The sequence below is a fragment of the Phasianus colchicus genome, chromosome 1, assembly GCF_987193195.1.
Source record: "Phasianus colchicus chromosome 1, bPhaCol1.hap1.1, whole genome shotgun sequence".
Classification (NCBI taxonomy): Eukaryota; Metazoa; Chordata; class Aves; order Galliformes; family Phasianidae; genus Phasianus; species Phasianus colchicus.
The window spans coordinates 107890-125798 of NC_143436.1; the positions used below are offsets into that span (position 1 = coordinate 107890).

At 56.9% G+C, this 17909-nt stretch overlaps 2 protein-coding genes, 1 long non-coding RNA gene and 2 other non-coding genes across 7 annotated transcripts; 2 read left to right on the forward strand and 3 right to left on the reverse strand.

The window, feature by feature from the left end:
* Window positions 1-1141: 1141 nt before the first annotated feature.
* Window positions 1142-1332, reverse strand: LOC149919286 (U2 spliceosomal RNA). Its single transcript, XR_016463768.1, has one exon. It is a non-coding gene; the product is annotated as a U2 spliceosomal RNA (small nuclear RNA).
* Window positions 1333-1639: 307 nt separating this feature from the next.
* LOC149919287 (uncharacterized) lies at window positions 1640-2868 on the forward strand. Its single transcript, XR_016459961.1, has 2 exons — window positions 1640-2377; window positions 2479-2868. It is a non-coding gene; the product is annotated as an uncharacterized LOC149919287 (long non-coding RNA).
* A 449-nt stretch (window positions 2869-3317) lies between these two features.
* LOC149919288 (U2 spliceosomal RNA) lies at window positions 3318-3508 on the reverse strand. The gene has a single exon (XR_016463758.1). It is a non-coding gene; the product is annotated as a U2 spliceosomal RNA (small nuclear RNA).
* Window positions 3509-4789: 1281 nt separating this feature from the next.
* On the reverse strand, window positions 4790-9179 carry LOC116235187 (uncharacterized). Its single transcript, XM_090134368.1, has 5 exons — window positions 9116-9179; window positions 8899-8994; window positions 8459-8640; window positions 5742-5832; window positions 4790-5104 (listed from the first exon to the last, which is right to left on the reverse strand). Exons 1-5 carry the CDS (start codon window positions 9177-9179, stop codon window positions 4977-4979), a joined length of 561 nt encoding a protein of 186 aa, XP_089990494.1. The 3' UTR covers window positions 4790-4976.
* LOC149919289 (uncharacterized) lies at window positions 9097-17579 on the forward strand. Of its 3 annotated transcripts, XM_090124060.1 has the most exons (4): window positions 9097-10517; window positions 12566-12746; window positions 13486-13592; window positions 13692-17579. In XM_090124060.1, exons 1-4 carry the CDS (start codon window positions 10213-10215, stop codon window positions 13831-13833), a joined length of 735 nt encoding a protein of 244 aa, XP_089980186.1. In that variant the 5' UTR covers window positions 9097-10212; the 3' UTR covers window positions 13834-17579. The 3 variants fall into 3 exon arrangements, with proteins under 3 accessions (XP_089980186.1, XP_089980082.1, XP_089980123.1); XM_090123956.1 differs by having other exon boundaries at window positions 13486-17579; XM_090123997.1 differs by having other exon boundaries at window positions 12569-12746; window positions 13486-17579.
* Window positions 17580-17909: the final 330 nt, after the last annotated feature.

Genomic DNA, 17909 nt, shown 5'->3' on the forward strand with positions numbered 1-17909 from the left:
ATCTCTGCAAGTCTGGACAGCATCCCTGTGTTCTTTGCAGATGACACATCCTTGCTCCCACTGTCAGTGCTTGCCCTTCTCCCTCAGTTTGCCCAGCAGGTCCTTGTTGAGCCTTGCTGGTTTCCTGCCCCCCTGCCTGCTTTCTTATTCTGAGGGATGGAGAGCTCAGAAAGGCATCTTTAATGAGCAGCCAGCTTTCTTCTCTCCTTTATCCCCAAGGACTTCTTCCCAGGAGATCTCATCCAGCAATTCCTTGAACAGCCTCACATTGGCTCTCCTGAAGTTCAGAGTCCTGACTCAAGACTTTGCATTCACTTCACATTCCTCGAGATCATGAAATCAATCAGGGCATAGTCACTGCAGCCCAGGCTGCCTCCCATCTTAATATCTTTAATGATCTCCTTTGCATTGGTGAGCAGCTGATCCAGCAACATTTCACCCCCCTGGTTGGTCTGTCCAATACCTGGACCAGAAGATTGTTGTCAATGGACTCTAAGAGTCTCACGGATCTCTTGTAGCTCGCTGTGTTGTTTTGCCAGTGGACATCGAGGTGGTTGAAATCCCCCATCAGGATGAGACCTTTGAATTAAGGAAATATGGAGGAGCAGTGACTGAAAAGAGAGAGATGAGAGGAGAAAAGGGACTGAGGTCAAAACAGAGTAGAAGGACGAGGTGAGAACGGCATATAGTGAGGGGGAACAAAGCACTGAAGTGCTGATGGAATAGAGGACATGGAGACGGATGGCGAAAGGACGGAAGAACAGTGCTCAGTGTGTGCAGGGAAAGGCGATGGGGAAAAACAGCTGGGAGAAATAGAGGCAAAGCTGCATTAGAAAGCAAAGGACTTAAGAACAAAATTTGGAGGGGAATGCGAAACGACCCAAACGCTCAGCGGCTTCGTCACCGGAGACCTCCGTCGCACCCATCGACCCCCCAGACCCCCCGCCTCCATCAGCGACTCCGGCCACCCCCGCGGTCCGAGCGGCGCACGCAGCACAGCGCCGCGCTCCGCGAACGGCGCCCCGCGGGACACAACGCAGCGCCGAGCGCACAACAGCGCCCCCTGCGGGACACGCAGGGCCACAGCCCTCCCAGCAACCCCCAATCCCGCTCTGCCTTTCACCGCCAACACTCCTCCCGGGGGAGGTGCACCGTACCCGGAGGTACTGCCATACCGGGACGATGCGCGGAGCGGAGAGAGCAAGCTCCGGATCCAACTCCCGCGCCCAAAAATCCGTTTAATATAAAGTCCTCTCATCGAGGACGTATCAGATATTAAACTGATAAGAACAGATACTACACTTGATCTTAGCCAAAAGGCCGAGAAGCGATGCCCAAGCCTCTCCCCGCGCCACACCCGCCCCCACGCGCGCCCCCGACATCTCGCGGACGCGCGCACGCCGCCCGCACCGACCCCTCCCCCGCCGCCCCAGCGCCGCTCCCCACCCCGCGCCGCCCCGCTCCGCTCCCGCTCCGCCCCGATGGCGGCGCCGCCGTTGCCCGGTTCCTCGTGGCTTCACAACTACCAGCGGCCCCTGCCACGCAGATTTGCATAGCCCCGCCCCTCGCTGTAGGCCCCGCCCTCAGCACCGCCCCTCCCGTCTCCGCCCCTCGGTGCCGCGGAGTGCGGTGGTGCTGCTGCGCGTGCGCACTGCGATCGGCGGCGGCAGCGATGCGGCCATCGTAGCGCCGTGCTGGGGGCGGGGAGACCGCGGTGCGGGGCTGCGGTGCTCCGTCTGCCGGGCCGTGCGGCTGATGCCCTTCCCGGGACGACGGCGGCGCTCCCTCTGCTCGCAGACGCCCTCCGGGCGCGCTCTCGGCTCGGTTCTGCAGCGCGTTCCCCGTCTCTCTCTGTCTGCCCGCGGTCGGCCATACGGATCCGCTCCCTCCCGCGCTCGGCGGTCGCTGTGTGCGACTCTGAGCTCCTCCGCCCCTCCTCGCCCTCCGTTTGCTCTCCGAGCCCCGAGGAGCGGCCGCTCTCCTTCCCCGTTTCGCTGCACACCGTTCCGGCAGCGCCAAAAGAACGGCCGGCAGCCGGGCCGCACGGGAGGGGTTACGGCCGGCAGAGCGACGGGAACGCGTATGGATCCAGCCGTGCCCCGGGAGGGACGGAGGAGCGATGGAACGGTTGAGTTGGAAGGGACCAAACCGATCACCGAGCTCCAAATCCCCGTTATGGGCTGTGTGCCCCCAGCTCGGGCTGCCCGGCTCCCAGCCACGCCTCGGGCAGCTCCAGGGATGGGGCACCCACAGCTCAGGGCAGCGGTGCCAGTGCCGCACCGCCTCTGGGCGAAGGATTTCCTCACATCCGACCTCGGTTTTCCTTCTTTCAGTTTAGCCCCGTGGGAATCGAATGTCGTTTCTGCATCAGAGCAAGGTAAGAGCCTTTATTTCATGGTCTGCACTGCCACGGCCCTTTTCGGGCATCTTTCTGCTTTATTGGAGGGTCTCTGATAGCTTTCATCACTTGTGCTCCAGATGATCCTTCCCCAGGAATGCACGCTCAGTACACAGTGCAGTAGGCGTGGAGATGAGGCGGATGCAGTTGGCTGCAGGCACAAAGGCTGCAGCTCCCGTCTGTCCGTCCTCCATCTGAAATACCTCTGAGCCTTCAGCTAAAGGCAGGTCAGGCAGATCAAACACCCCGACGTTGGAGAACTGCCAGTATTTGGTGCTGCACAGACGAGACCCGAGTAATAGAGATCACGAGGAGGAGAAGGAAAAGAATTAGCAACGTACGTGCACGGATAGCAGCAATCTGTGTCTGGACAGTGCGAATACCGATGTAATATTTTCTCATACACTTTGCAAGAATATCCTGCAGCAGATTGCTCGAACCACAGAACAAACCATGAGGCGCCCGTCTGACCTCAGTCTCCTCTTTCATTTAACGCCGTCCCCCCTTCGTCCCACCGCTCTGTGCCCGCACACAAAGCCGCTTCTCCTGCTGCGCTTCAGCCCTTCAGGCACCGAATGCCGCAGCGCCGTCTCCCCGCAGCCGTCCCTTCTCCAGGCCGCACAGCCCGTCCCTCGGCCTTTACCCACACGCAGCTGCAGCCCCCCGCCATCCCCGTGCCCTCCTCCGGCCCCGCTCCCACAGCCCCGCGGCTCCCGAGGCCCGGACGGGGCTCCCGAGGGCGGAGAAACGGGGCCGCTTCCCTCCCCACCCCGCCGGTCTACTGCCGTAGCAGCCGGAGCCGCACAGCGCCCTCCGCTGGACGAGCGCACAACAGCGCCCCCTGCGGGACACGCAGGGCCACAGCCCTCCCAGCAACCCCCGATCCCGCTCTGCCTTTCACCGCCAACACTCCTCCCGGGGGAGGTGCACCGTACCCGGAGGTACTGCCATACCGGGACGATGCGCGGAGCGGAGGGAGCAAGCTCCGGGTCCAACTCCCGCGCCCAAAAATCCGTTTAATATAAAGTCCTCTCATCGAGGACGTATCAGATATTAAACTGATAAGAACAGATACTACACTTGATCTTAGCCAAAAGGCCGAGAAGCGATGCCCAAGCCTCTCCCCGCGCCACACCCGCCCCCACGCGCGCCCCCGACATCTCGCGGACGCGCGCACGCCGCCCGCACCGACCCCTCCCCCGCCGCCCCAGCGCCGCTCCCCGCCCCGCGCCGCCCCGCTCCGCTCCCGCTCCGCCCGTTATCACGACTTCGTTAGGCTTTGGATGGTTGAACAAGCTCCTAGCGGCCCCTGCGCTTCTGATTAGCATAGACCCGCCACTACGCCCAAGCCCCGACCACCACACATCCTTCCGTTGCATTGGAGCGCTGCCCCGCAGGCCCCGCCCACTTCCCCCTCCATCCTCTCATCCACGAGCCGCTCCGCCAGCCCCGCCCACCGCCCGTCCCTCCCTGCCATTGGTGCGCTGCTCCACAGGCTCCGCCCCCCGCTCTCACCACGCCTCTTCCGCCTTGCCCCGCCCACCGCCCTTCTCTCGCTCCGTCTCTCCCGTTCGTGCGCTGCGGGGCCGGGCAATGAGGATGAGGACCGGCTTAAGGCAGGGAGTCCCTGAGCGCGATTTCATCTTCCTCGGCGTGTGAGCAGCGTTCTTATTGGAACTGAGTTACGGGACAGGAATGGACGTGGATGCCAACGCACCGCGTGTGCGTGGCTCAGCTGTTCCAGTGCAGAGCCTGAACTCTGAGAGCGTGCGCTTATTTGTCACATCGCCCGGTACTGTGGTGAGGAATGAAGGAATGCCACTTTCTGACACTGCATTGGGGTTACGGCGTTTTCTTCCTGGATTTCAGGTGACTGCAGCACTGCAGCACCGTCACAGCATTGCTCCAGCACCGTCACAGCACTGCAGCACCATCATGGCACTGTCACAGCACTGCAGCACCATCATAGCCCTGTCACAGCACCATCACAGCACCATCAGAGCACCGCAGCACCGCGCTGTGCCCATCCCTGGCACCGACCCTCATTGGCAGCAGCAATGCTGCTACGACAGGAGTGTCCTCTCAGCCCCGCAGTGGGTATTCATTCCCTTCTGCCCATGGGTTCTATAGACGGGGCTGCAAAGCTGCCGAGCTCCGGACGCAGTGTGAGCGCTGCAGAGGTGTTGGTGGCACAGTGGTGGAGCGGGGTGGTGATGCCCTTCGTCGTTGGTGACCGCTGGGATCTTTCTGTGCACATCAGAGATTTCTCCATGCTGCATTCTCACAGTGCTCACTGCGACTCTGGCATTGCCCTGAGTGCAGCACAGAGCAATGGATGTGGGCTGTGGGACGCAGTCGGGGTGCTGAGCTGTTGGCCTTTGGGCTGTAGGAAATCTCTGGGCAGTGCTGCACAGCCCCCGTTGTTCCAAGCCTGCCCTGCACGCACACTTCCCATGTTCATGCAGCAATGTGCTCTCCGACGCCCACAGATCTATGGCAGTTCCTTTCCGTTCTCATTTCCGTCCTTACATGCATGGAATTTTGTCTGTCCTTCCTGGCTCGCTCTCCCCAGCCCCGTTTACACGCTGTGCCGGCGGTTGTTGATCATGGCCACGATGTGAGACAGATCCAAACTCTTCATCATCACCTCCATGAACTCGTCGTCCTTCCTCGCTCCCTCCACAAATTCATCCAGGGAAAGTTCCCCTGTGGGGCACAGACAGAGCAGAGTGGGATGGCGGCTCTGGGGGGTTCTGCCTTTCCCTATGGGTGGATGCCAGGCTGGATGTGGCTCTGGTCTGGTGATTGGTGACCCAGCACACAGCAGGGGGTTGAAACAAGATCATTGTGGTCCTTTTCAGCCCAGGCCATTCTGTGATTCTATGTGATTCTATTACCTTTAGAGGCACTGCCAGCAAGCAGCGTCCGCTCCTCCCTCTGCCATCAGCTACACCCAAAAAGGGACAAAGAAACCCTACAAAACGCACGCAGACAAAATATGGGCAGGGACTGAGTCCAGGGAATGAATCCCACTGTACCCATTATGTGTGGTGGAGGAGAAAAGCTTCTCTGCAAAGCACGTGGCTTCGTGTGAGAAGGAAATACAAAAGGCAAAGATGCACAGATGAAGCAGAAGAGGAGCCATAGGATCACAGAATGGTTTGGGTTGGAAGAGACCTTAGGGATTGTTTGCTTCCAACCCCCGCCAGGGGAGGGACACCTCCCAGTAGAGCGGGCTGCTCACAGCCCCATCCTGCCTGGGAGCACGGGCAGCTGTGTGGCAGTGGGGCAGCATCTCAGCGGGATGGCAGCAGGGCTGGGGTGGCAGTGGGGTGTTTCTCACCGTCCCCGTTCACATCGATTTTGTTGAAGACGCGGTTGGTGAACTCCTCTGCGCTCGTCTCGTGGTCGCCACCATTGATGGCACGGATGGCCTGGAAGAGGAGAGCGGGATAGGAAAACACTGCGGGAATCCTCAGCCCTGACAGCTGGTCTTGAGGGGAATGAGGGTCTGGAGTGTGGAAGGAGCGGGTCGGAACAGAGCTGCCCTGCATTGGTTGGGTGGAATGGAAGCACTGCTGACATAGGGCAGAATTGGGATCCTGGGTGAAACTGCCCCGAGTTTGGTCACCTGTGTGTGGGGCAGAGGGGGGGTGGAAACCAACATCTGTGCTGCTTCTGTGCTGAGCATCGCTGCGTCCTGAGAGCTGCTGGGTAAATAGAGGTGTCCCTCTGCAGCACAGCGACCAGCCCAGCCAAGGCATGTTATCCTCAGATGGCAAGAAATACTGTTAACCTACTAAAAAGAACAAACACGTGTTTGGTCTGCAGCCCAACTTTCTGCAACCTGGAAATAAATCCCCAAGGGCCCCATTCTGTGCTAATCTCTAACTGCTTTGAAAGAGGTCTTCAACTTTTATATATTCTGGTATATTGATTTTGAAAAATCACTAAGATTTGTACAACAGATGCTTTTAGAGTGCTCATGATGATGCCTTTGGGCTAATGGAAAATTAATAGTCGGGCAACTTTGGATGCCAGATAGAACTGGGGGCATTATTACTTACTGACCCTCGAGAAACAACAACCTGCAGAAGAAAGAGAGAAAGAACATGGTGCTGGTGAATGCGATAGGCAGTGCCAGCAGGGCGTCCCCTGCTTCATGGTGCACTTTTCCTCTCTCACCCACCACAGATTCTCTCTTGCTTTTATTCTTCTCAGGGTCCAAAGGGTATTTTCCATTTGTACACTGCATGCGCGTGGCCAGTGCGTGATACAGAGGCCAGATGGAACACCTGCTTGCAGAATGAACTATCCAGGTTAACTCTCTTAGCGTGTGCCTTTGTCTCAGGTGCTGCATGATCATATTTTGAATTCCTGAATAGTGGGATGAAAGAGAGTTAATCATTCTATAATATAAGGTCAGCCCTTTGCTCAGGATTCCTTTCCAGGTTTTGTCTTAGCACTACCAAGTCTTTCTCATCGTTTCACATCCTGACACCGTTCCGTGAGCTGCAATGGCAGTACGCACAAACATTCCCCCTTTTCCTTTTGCACAAGCAAGACAGTAGTGGACATTTTGTTAAGTGAGCATCTTACAATACGGATAACTATACTAATAGCTGTAATACCTATTCCCAGCAGCAGCCCCTGGTATAAGGACAGCTAATGCTACCCGAGCGCTACGTTTAGAGTGGATGTCACGCATGTCCTGGAAAGTGATAGAAAATACTGTGAATTTACCAATGTAACATGGACCTCCAAAGGCATTTCCTGGTATTTCCAAACATAAAACACGTTTTCTTCCATCCCTTAGATGTGCTACCGATCTTTTGAGTTCCAAGAAGATTTAACTCCTGTGAGTCCCAGGGTATGGTGGTATTGAAACTCCTAAGAAGCTTGAATTGTTAATCACCTGGAGTATCCAGTACATTGCAACTGCCCGTGGAGTAAGCAGAAAAGTCAGAATCATTGAGAAACAACATCCCTATAAAACAAGTTTGGAAGGGATCAGTGGCAGAAGCAAGCGCTAAGCAGAAGTCGGTCCGGCCTGTTGATTTACCCAGGTGACCCACATATTTTGCCACGAGTTGAGTTGGTGCGGCTCAGGCAGTGGTTCTGCACCAAGGGCGAACACTGCGAGCAGGCATCCAAGCAGGGCCATCATCTGTGGAAAGACAAAAATAACCTCTTCCTACAAGTATGACAGTACTTGGGCCCTTCCAATCTCCGGTCAGCGGATCTTTGTAAGACACTTCTGCAGACTCAGTGCTCTCAGGAGACCTCCAGGATCTCCGTGCGGACCGTCCTGCTGTCCCTCTGGCCATGCTCAGCGCTATTCAGGCTGCTCGAGTGCCCCCGACTGCTTCCCCTTGGTTCACCATCAGCTCCAGCACAGAATGTCCCACTGCCATCCGCTGCTCCCAGCTCAGAACGCTCCCAGTGCTCATTATGGCACAGTGAGCTGCTTTTAAAGCAGTGCCTGTGGAACCCGAGGAAATGTGCGCGTTGTGAGGCCACAGATAAAAGTGTTCCATTGGGACTGCAGTGCTCCTCGTGGGGCAAAGCCATTGGGGCAGAAGACAGAGGTGTTCTGTTATTTCCCAGGGCAAAGTCCTGTACGCCCACTAAAGCTGGAGTGGAGGATTTCAGAACTGTCACTCATGGATTCCTTTTGCTGAACTCATTGGTTCCGAAACCGGTGCATTGCTCCCTACTGCTGAGCAAACCAACCTACAGCCATGTGCAATACCGGAAACAAAAACTCGTTAAACCACATTTTCTGTTCTATCTTTGCCTGACCTATCTTCCCACCCCCTACCCCCACCATTTCCTTCCCCCCAGATGCTCTCCCTTGCTGTTGTTTTTTTTCAACCCAACCTCCACCTCCGGCCCCAAGCTGACTTCTCTTTCTCCTCACAACTTCTCTTTCCCGCCTCTACAATAGCAGCACAAAACATGCCATTAAGCCACAGTGAACGTTCCCTTCTCTTTCATGGGCTGACCTGTTCACAGTTTCCCACCCCTGTGTTGGCTCTGGGGCTCACGCCCCGCTCTCACCTTCTCCTCCTCTGTGTCCACGGTGGCCAGGGAAGCTCCGAGGCGCTGGCAGTGCTTCCTGCTGCTGTTCCAGTCACTCTCTGTGTTCGAGAAATAATAGCATTTCCCTTGGAAACCGAGCCAGGCGTTGGGGCAGACGTGGGAGAAGTGTGAGCGAGGTGAGCACGACGGTTGCTTGGGCGCTGAGAGGGAGAGAGGTGGGCAAGTGAGAGGCAAAGAAGGTTCCCCTGCAGCACATGTGGGCTTGGGATGCACGGCCACGGGGCGATGGCCTCGCAGTGGTTGCAGAGGGTGGGAAGGTGGAGCAGAAGGTGGTTTAGGGCACCACGTGGGCACCCGAGGAGGTGGGATGGGGGCTGTGCTTGGGGAGCAGCTCAGGTGCTGGGAAACCCCATCGTCACCCATCCTACACCCACAATGTGATGCTGGGTGGCACTCACCAATCCCAAACACCAGTGTGACGATGATGCCCACCAGCACTCCACTCACAAAGAGCAAAACCTCCGTTTTCCTTCTGCCCAGCTTCCATTTGCAGCCTGGTGGTGCGGAGAGCAGATGGGATTGGGCTCTGTTCCCCCATTCAGCCCTTTCCTGATGCGTACCAGCAGAGAATCACTGATTCTGTTCTCTTACCCCATTTGGATCATTGGTTTTCACTTCCTGGGCTGAACTGCTCTGCTTCGTCCTGTGGGGAATTTGGTTGCTGTTCTCCTGTTGCCATCGTGTGGAAGTGTTGGATGGTGGAGCTGAGATCTGCCCGTCCTGTTCTGGGAGCTGGGGGAGAGGATGGAGGGAGAGAGCAGACACTCAATGTGACTTTGAATACTACAATGGATGAGAAGCAAAACAGTGCCTTATCAGCATCCAGAGCTGAAATATTTAAACGGACCTAAACTGCACCAAATGAGCCACAAATGGACACAAAAGGACCCAGTCAGCCCAGAAATAGGGATGCACTGCCCAAAATGCACAGAAATGGCACCAAATAGACTCAAAACAGCCCCACGATACCCCCAGATCAGGCCTAATACACCAAAACTGCCTCAAAGTCACACAAACTGATGTGAAATGCTTCCAAACAGACATGAAAGGCCCTGGATTGGCTCAAAAGGCCGACAGCTTCGTCCTCTGGAGGAATGGGACAAATCCACAGTGACAGATCCCAGCGCAGCCAGCTCGTGCCAATGCTGCTGGGCACTGCTGTGCCATGGCTGTGTGCTGGAATCTGCCTCTTTCCAGCAGTGCTGCAGCTGTTCCTGCATGGAATCACGCAGCTCTGCTGCTCGTTATCTCTCAGGGAAGATGTTTAATTGCACTGTGCCTTAAAGGGAGGGTCCTCCAAGGGTCCTTGAAGGTCACAGCACACTGGTTGGCCTCAAAATAGACAGAATTGGCTTCCAAATACCCTCAAATTATCCCCAACTCAACCCCAAAATGACACCAACACAGCCCAGCATGGGCCTTAACTGTCCTCAAACGGTCCAAATGGCACCCAAAGCATCCCAAAATGACCCCCAAACGCTGCTGAGAACGGCTCCCAAACGGCCGTGGCTCAGCCCCTGGTTCCCAAAGCACCCAAAGCAGCACTTAGAGCCCAGCACAACCAACAGACTGCACCGACACGGCCCAACACCCGGAAACGGCCCCAACAGCCGCGGACATCCCCGAAACGGCCCGAGGGGCACAACGCCACCCGAAGTGACCCGAAAAAGGTCCCCAAGGCGCCCCGAATTCCCGCGGGCAGGAAGGGGTTAATGGGGGGCGTGGTTTGCGGGAGGCGGGGCCAATCAGCGCGCTTTTTCCCATCGCGGCCTGGTTTCAAAAAAGTCGCGCCTTGGCGGGAACGTGGCAGAGCGCGCCGCTTTGTGCGGGATGGGGAGCGCGCTGCTGAACTTGAGATTTTTGCTGTCTGCATCGCGTGGCGGCGAGGATACGGCTGCAGAAACGGATGGGCAGATAGCGAGAGGCGGTGCTGGTCGCGATTCGGGAGCCGGATGGGACAGAGACGACGAACAGAGACGGAGGGGGCGGTCGGCGGGATCCGCACGGAGACGCAGCGGTACGCCTGGCGGGGTTGCGTCCTCAGCACCGGGAAACGGTGCGGCAGCGCTGTGCGGCGGGTGCGGGCTGTGCGGCGGCGCGGGGTGTTGGTGCTGCGCTACGAGATCGCAGGACACCGCACTGCAACGCGGGTTAAAGCTTTGTACAGGAGATCCGCGCTGGGAAAAACCACGGCAGGTCCTTCTGTCAGCTGATGGTTCGCTGACCGGTGCGGTGCTGCCCAGCGCCTCCGCGTTGCGGGTGGCCGCGGCCCGGCCTGCAGTGCGGGGCTCCTGGCGGCCGCGGGGTGGGCGTTGCTGACTTGCGGAACCAATGGTCTTTGGGGATGCAGTGAGTTGTCTTCCTCGCTCTGCGTCTTCACATCCGGCCCCGTTTGCACCAGAAAACCGATTCTCGCTGCGCTGCTGAGCGGTTCTTTGTTCTTTGTCCCACCGGGACAGCGCCGTGCGGGGCCGCCCCGCCTTTGTTCCCCGAACCGCCCCGCAATGGGCCCGAGCGGCACCGACCGCAGCGCAGCGCACAGCGGTCCGAAAAGGCACCGAAACGGCCCGAAATGGCCCCAAACGGACCCGGAACGGGCGCAGCCCCAGAAGCGCACTCATAGGGCCCCGTCCGTACAGCGCTCCCGAAACGACGGAAAAACGCCGCACAACGAGCAGAAAAGATCCCAAAGCCTTCCTTGCTTCCGTGGCCCACAGAACGCCGCAAACGGCCTAAAGGCGCTGCCCCCCCCCCGTCTCCATTCCTTTTTCTCTTTCCCTTCCTTTCCTTTCCCCCTCCCCTTTTCCCTGCCCCCTCCCCATCCCGCTCTTCCCTCCCCACCCGCACCTGCTGCCGTGCGCGGTCCGGGACACAGCGCTGCTCTGCGGGGCCGCAGCCGCCCACGTTAACGAACCAGGTCAAGGTTCGTCCGTCAGCACAGCTGCTGTGCGGCGTCGGCGGTCCGCCCATAGGCGATGCAGTGCTGCACGTCGGCGGTCCGCCCGTAGGGGGCGCTGTGCGGACGTCCCGGCGCTGCACGGCGGTACCGCGCGGTGCGGTGCCCCCCTGCCTCTGTCCCCGCTGTGCCCGGCGCTGGGAGCCCTTTCTCCCCTTCTCCCCATCGGCGGAAGCAGCTCGTCGCAGTCCTTCGTCATCCTCATTGTGAAGACGTTCCTGTGCATATTTGTGCGAAACTTTCTGTGCTTCTGTTTGTGGCCGTTTCCTCTTGTCCTGTTGCTAGGCGCGGCTGAAAAGAGGTTGGCCATGTCCCGTTGCCTCCTGTACGTTAGGTATTTATAGACATTGATGAGCCTTCCTCTCCCCATGCTGAACAGCCCCGTGTGCCCCCCACACCGTTCCCCATAGGGAGCTGCTCCCGGCCATGGACATCCCTGTGCCCTCCGCTGGGCTCTCTCCAGGAGATGTCTGTCTGTTTGGTACTGGGAGCCCAGAACTGGACGCAGTGCTCCAGGCGAGGCCCGAGCAGGGCAGAGCAGAAGGGAGGATCACCTCCGTGCTCTGCTGGCCGCGCCGCCGTTACCGCAGCCCGGGACCCCGTCGTTCCTCTTGGCCACCAGGGCCATGACAGCCCCTCCTCCCTCGGGGCCCGGGGGGACCTCCGCATCCCGGAGCTCCCCGCACTCGGCAGCCCGGATCGCTGCCTCACCCCTCGGGTGGCCCAACGGGGTGCCGCACGGAGCCCCCAGAGGCTGCGTCCCCTCGCTCCGGGTCGCCGCCTCGGCCCGGCAGCTGCGACGGTGCGGTACTGATGGGAGGCAGCGGCAGCCGGGAGCTCTGCAGGCGGGGCAGAAAAGAACTGACGAGATCACCTCCCCCCTCTCTCTCCCCGCCCAGCGCTGCAGGGCACGCCATGCTCACGGCGCACCCTATGGGTGGCTTTATATACGGGGCGGGGGCGGGGGGGGGTGAAGAAAGTATAAGAGCCGGCGTCGATGTCAGAACTTTGCCTGCATGCGGGGGGAGGCTGAGTGCGGGGCTGGGGCTGACACGCTGTCCCGACTGTTTCGCTCAGCGGGTGAAGCCTCTGTTTCCGATCTCCCAAAGCAGCAGCGTTTTCACCGTCGATCCCCGCGAGGTGTTCGCTAAGAAGAGCGCTCCGCCGGCACCGCTGTGCCCTCAGCCCGACCTTTGTGTGCCCCTGTGCCCGCACATGGCGGGCGCAGCCCCGCACCTCTGCACCGCTATGGGAGGAAGAGAGCGACTGAGCGCTTCCCCGCAGCGAGAGGTGATGATAAACCCAAGACCCATGAAAGTAGTGAACTCCTCAGGAGATTACGAAGTCTGACCACAACACAGCAATGCCGGGAGGCAGGGGGAAAGGGCCGAGCGGGGAGAAGAGCCCGAGCCCACGGGAGGGAAGGGAGTGGCGGGAGGGAGCGGGGAGCTGCGGCGAGAGTGCGGGAGAGAAGGAGCGTCCGAGTGCGGGAGAAGGGACGGGCAGCGCGGGCACAGCGCGAGGATGGGGCTGGGATGGCAGCGAGAGCGTCGGAAAGGCAGCAGCCCGCAGTGAGCTGCGGGTGGGCGCCGCAGGGAGGGCCGGCAAAGAACTCTTTTCTGCGGCGTGCGGAGCTGCGGGGGGCGGCGGGGGACGGAGTTCCGTCCCGCTGAGCCCGTGAGTCACATGCAGTGCTCCCGTTCCGTCCCGGCTCGTAGCGGCAGTGGTGTGGGCAGGAGAGCGGGTCTGTCCCTCTGCATGGCACCGCTGGGGCCGCAGCTCAGTGCTGCGCTCAGCGTTGGCCCATTCGCTGCCAGAGAGACCCTGCTGAGGCCCTGCAGCATGTCCAGTGCCAACACGGGGGTGGGAAACCCACACTTGTGGGGCCGCACCAACTGCTGGCGGTGCCCCCAATTGGCCCCGTGCCACAGCCATGAGGAGATGCCTTGCAGCGAGGTGGGACCTGAGATGGGGGCTTGAGGGGGGAAAGTGCTCCAACGGCTCCAATCACTCCTGGGTTTGTTCACAGCAATTCATGCTGCGGTACCGGGGCCCGGCAAACTGTTGGCTTGGGCTGCACAGGGCAGAAGGGGACGAGCACTGGACGTGGGCCGACGGCAGCGCCTTCACCAACTGGTCAGTGTGTGCGTCCGTCTGTCTGGCTGGGATCTCGGACAGGGTCTGTTTGGGATGGGCTGGGATTGGCTTTCCCATTCTGCTCCCTCCTTTGCTCAGGTTTGAGGTGCGAGGCGGAGGCCGATGTGCGTACCTGAATGGGGACAGGATCAGCTCAGCCCTCTGCCACACTGAGAAGTTGTGGGTGTGCAGCAGAGCCGACAGCTTCATCCTCTGGAGGAATGGGACAAATCCACAATGACAGATCCCAGTGCAGCCAGCTCGTGCCAGTGCTGCTGGGCACTGCCATCCCATGGCTGTGTGCTGGAATCTGCCTCTTTCCAGCAGTGCTGCAGCTGTTCCTGCATGGAACCACGCAGCTCTGCTGCTCGTTATCTCTCAGGGAAGATGTTTAATTGCACTATGCCTTAAAGGAAGTGTCCTTTGAGGATCAAATTATCCCCAACTCAACCCCAAAATGACACCAACACAGCCCAGCATGGGCCTTAACTGTCCTCAAACGGTCCAAATGGCACCCAAAGCATCCCAAAATGACCCCCAAATGCTGCCGAGAACGGCTCCCAAACGGCCGTGGCTCAGCCCCTGGTTCCCAAAGCACCCAAAGCAGCACTTAGAGCCCAGCACAACCAACAGACTGCACCGACACGGCCCAACACCCGGAAACGGCCCCAACAGCCGCGGACATCCCCGAAACGGCCCGAGGGGCACAATGCCATCCCGAAGTGACCCGAAAATGGTCCCCAAGGCGCCCCGAATTCCCGCGGGCAGGAAGGGGTTAATGGGGGGCGGGAGAACCGTCGGGTCGCTGTGGTGTGTTCAGGAATGGTTGAAAGAGCAAGGATGCCATGATTCATTGGATGAGTCAGAATGTCAGTGAAGGCCAGGGTGACCTTGATGCTGGAAGTAAGCAGAGAAGGAGGAACCAGTATGTGCAGAAAAGACAGAGCTAGTAGGTAGGAATGCGCGCACACCCCTGCGGCCAGATGTTGCGTGCTGATGTAGCAATGCTATGTACAGACCAGTTAGGAGCAAGTTAACAAGCTCTGTAACCAATCAAAAGATGCTGTGTGTACTCCTTGATTTATAAAAGCCCTGATTCCTAGCACAATAAACGAAGCTTTGATCACTCATACTGAGTCTGTCATGCTTCCCCACGCACTGGACACCGTTCCCTGATGGAATCCGCAGCAAGTGGCGCCCAAACAGGGACTTGTTGGTGTGCCTGGAGTCGCGCGGACGGACAAAGAGCAGCTGTACCACTGGGACTGGGGGGCGAGATCACCCAGATGGACCGAAAGGGGTCTGCACGGGTCCGGAGGGCAGAAGAGTTGGAGCTCCAGTTTTACGACTCTTTATTGGGCACTGGCGTGGTGAGACGTGGAGTTACAGCGCAGCATGGAAAGAGAGGTAGCCCTAAAATTACTATTGCGCTTTTTAGAAAAGCAGGGACCCTTCGTGGGATGATTCAGGGAAGTGGACAACGGCAGGACGGTCGCGACAGAGGTTGGCACCATGTTGCGGTAGCTGGGTTAGGCGCCGACGTAAGTGCTGCGGTTAGCTGGAAGCGGGGTCGCGACCCGCCCTCTGTATCCACGATGGAGTGGGAAGCTGCGGAGAAACTGCTATTAAATATTCTCTCTAAGAGAGGGGAGCAGTCATCTCCTAAAGGCATGGCCGAGACCCTGGTGCACTGGGCTCGGAAGAAGGGACATTTGTCAGGAGTGGCGCTGATGTTCAGCGTCGACGAATGGTGCGATATTGGGGACTGCATGTGGGAATCAGTCATTAATGGTGGAAAGGAAGAAAAACCATTGCGGCCCCTCGACCCCTTGTGGAGGTCCATTATTAACTCTTTGAAAGCTATGCGGGCACTGGCCGGTACAACAACTAATTCGGCTTTGGAGTTTGACGTGCCTGCTCGGGGTATCGCACACCCCGTGTGTTCCTTGGCGGGTCAGAAAGCATCGGTAGGGGCTGCAGCTCCTGGTCTTTCAAATGACACTGCTACTGAGTCGTCTGCAGTACTGCAGCAGGAAAAAGGGGCTGTATCTGACATCACCCTGATGGACACTGCCAGGAGCAGCCTCCTGCAGAATCAGAGAGCGTCGACGGGGGTGAGGGGTTGGAAAAACTGGATTGCGAGGCTAAAATATTAACAGAGCGATTATGTAATATGGAAATCTGTGTGTGGCATAAAAGGGACACGGGGCCTGACCGAGGCTCTCAACTGGTGCCTTCTGCGGGTCCTGACCTGCCGATAGTGCCTTCTGCGGGTCCTGTCCTACCGATAGTGCCTTCTGCGGGTCCTGACCTGCCCATGGTGCCTTTTGCTCCACCGCCTCATCCGGCAGCGCCGCCCGACGGAACTCCGGAGAGCTCGTTTCGGCGCGCCCGCACCGTTCTGCGGGACGGGGTGAGCGGTCGGGACCTGTGCGGAGCTCGCTGGCGAGGGAGCAGCCGGTGACTCTTGCAGCGTTACAGTGAGTTAACGTTTCAGAATCAGCCTGTATCTACCTTAGCGTTAGTTATCTTTCTCAAATGGTTAAGCAAAAATGTCCCTTAATTTCCGAACACTGGATTCTATTTCTGCTTCTACTATGACAGCACGGCTGCTAAACTTTTATCTGTTTGGAGCCAAATCATAGAAGGGCTTAAACTAATTCGACAAGGAAGAATTTCCTCCGACCATTCCCCACCGCCTCCCTCCCAGCCCCGCCGCTGCCCCTCCGCCCCGTCCCCGTTGCTCGGCGTGACGCTGCTTTCCTCCGCCCCGCCTGCGGCGCCCCGTGCTGCGTCTCTGCAGCCTGCGTGTAACTTGGAGCCGGGAGCGGACCTGCTTGTGTTTCTAAAGGCATTCGAACTTCCCTCCAGGAATAGGGTGTTAGATATATTACAGGCGTTCCTCATTCTCCCTGGACAAGCTATCGTTGATCATACTCATCTAACATTGAAATCCGTTCTTAATAAACAAAAAAAGGGAATATGGGAGACACAGCACAAGAAGCAGCTGAGAGAAGTTTACAAACTATGGAACTAAAAATGATTTTATGGGCCTTTACTGCGTGGCCAAATGAACCTCTAAATGTTGTAGCTGCTTCCCTCTAAGAACTGAGGATGCCCACATTAGAGACAACAAGAATGTGTGCCTTATCTCTCTGTTTTTACGACTTAAACACACGTTACGGCCAAGAAAGGAACCATACTGTGAATGTGAAACGACGAGAAAGACTGAAACCAGCCTTGAAACGACCATGAACTCATAATGATTGAGATTGTGTGCTTCTTATTTGGTTTTGCTTTGTAACTTGTTGTGTTGCAAACAGCAGCAGTAGTAATGGTTGTTGTGTGGGGTTTTTTTTTTATTTTTTTAGCAATAGACTGAATGTGAATTAACAGGATTTAATGTTACCAATGCTGAAATCTACGGAGATAGCTATTTTAATGTATTGGTAGTGCTAAGACAAAGCCTGGAAAGGAATCCTGAGCAAAGGGATGACCCTATATTATAGAATGATTAACTCTCTTTCATCCCACTATTCAGGAATTCAAAATATGATCATGCAGCACCTGAGACAAAGGCACACGCTAAGAGAGTTAACCTGGATAGTTCATTCTGCAAGCAGGTGTTCCATCTGGCCTCTGTATCACGCACTGGCCACGCGCATGCAGTGTACAAATGGAAAATACCCTTTGGACCCTGAGAAGAATAAAAGCAAGATAGAATCTGTGGTGGGTGAGAGAGGAAAAGTGCACCATGAAGCAGGGGACGCCCTGCTGGCACTGCCTATCGCATTCACCAGCACCATGTTCTTTCTCTCTTTCTTCTGCAGGTTGTTGTTTCTCGAGGGTCAGTAAGTAATAATGCCCCCAGTTCTATCTGGCATCCAAAGTTGCCCGACTATTAATTTTCCATTAGCCCAAAGGCATCATCATGAGCACTCTAAAAGCATCTGTTGTACAAATCTTTGTGATTTTTCAAAATCAATATACCAGAATATAAAAATATAAATATAAATTTATATTTATTCATAAATATTTATATATTTATATATTTATGTTTATGTTTATATATATATTTATATTTATATAATATATATATAAATATAAATATATAAAGACCTCTTTCAAAGCAGTTAGAGATCAGCACAGAATGGGGCCCTTGGGGATTTATTTCCAGGTTGCAGAAAGTTGGGCTTCAGACCAAACAAGTGTTTGTTCTTTTTAGTAGGTTAACAGTATTTCTTGTCATGATGTTATGTTTGCCTTGTCTCCTTTCTCACACATGCAGTATTGTCAATCAAGGCCTTGATTCGGTTA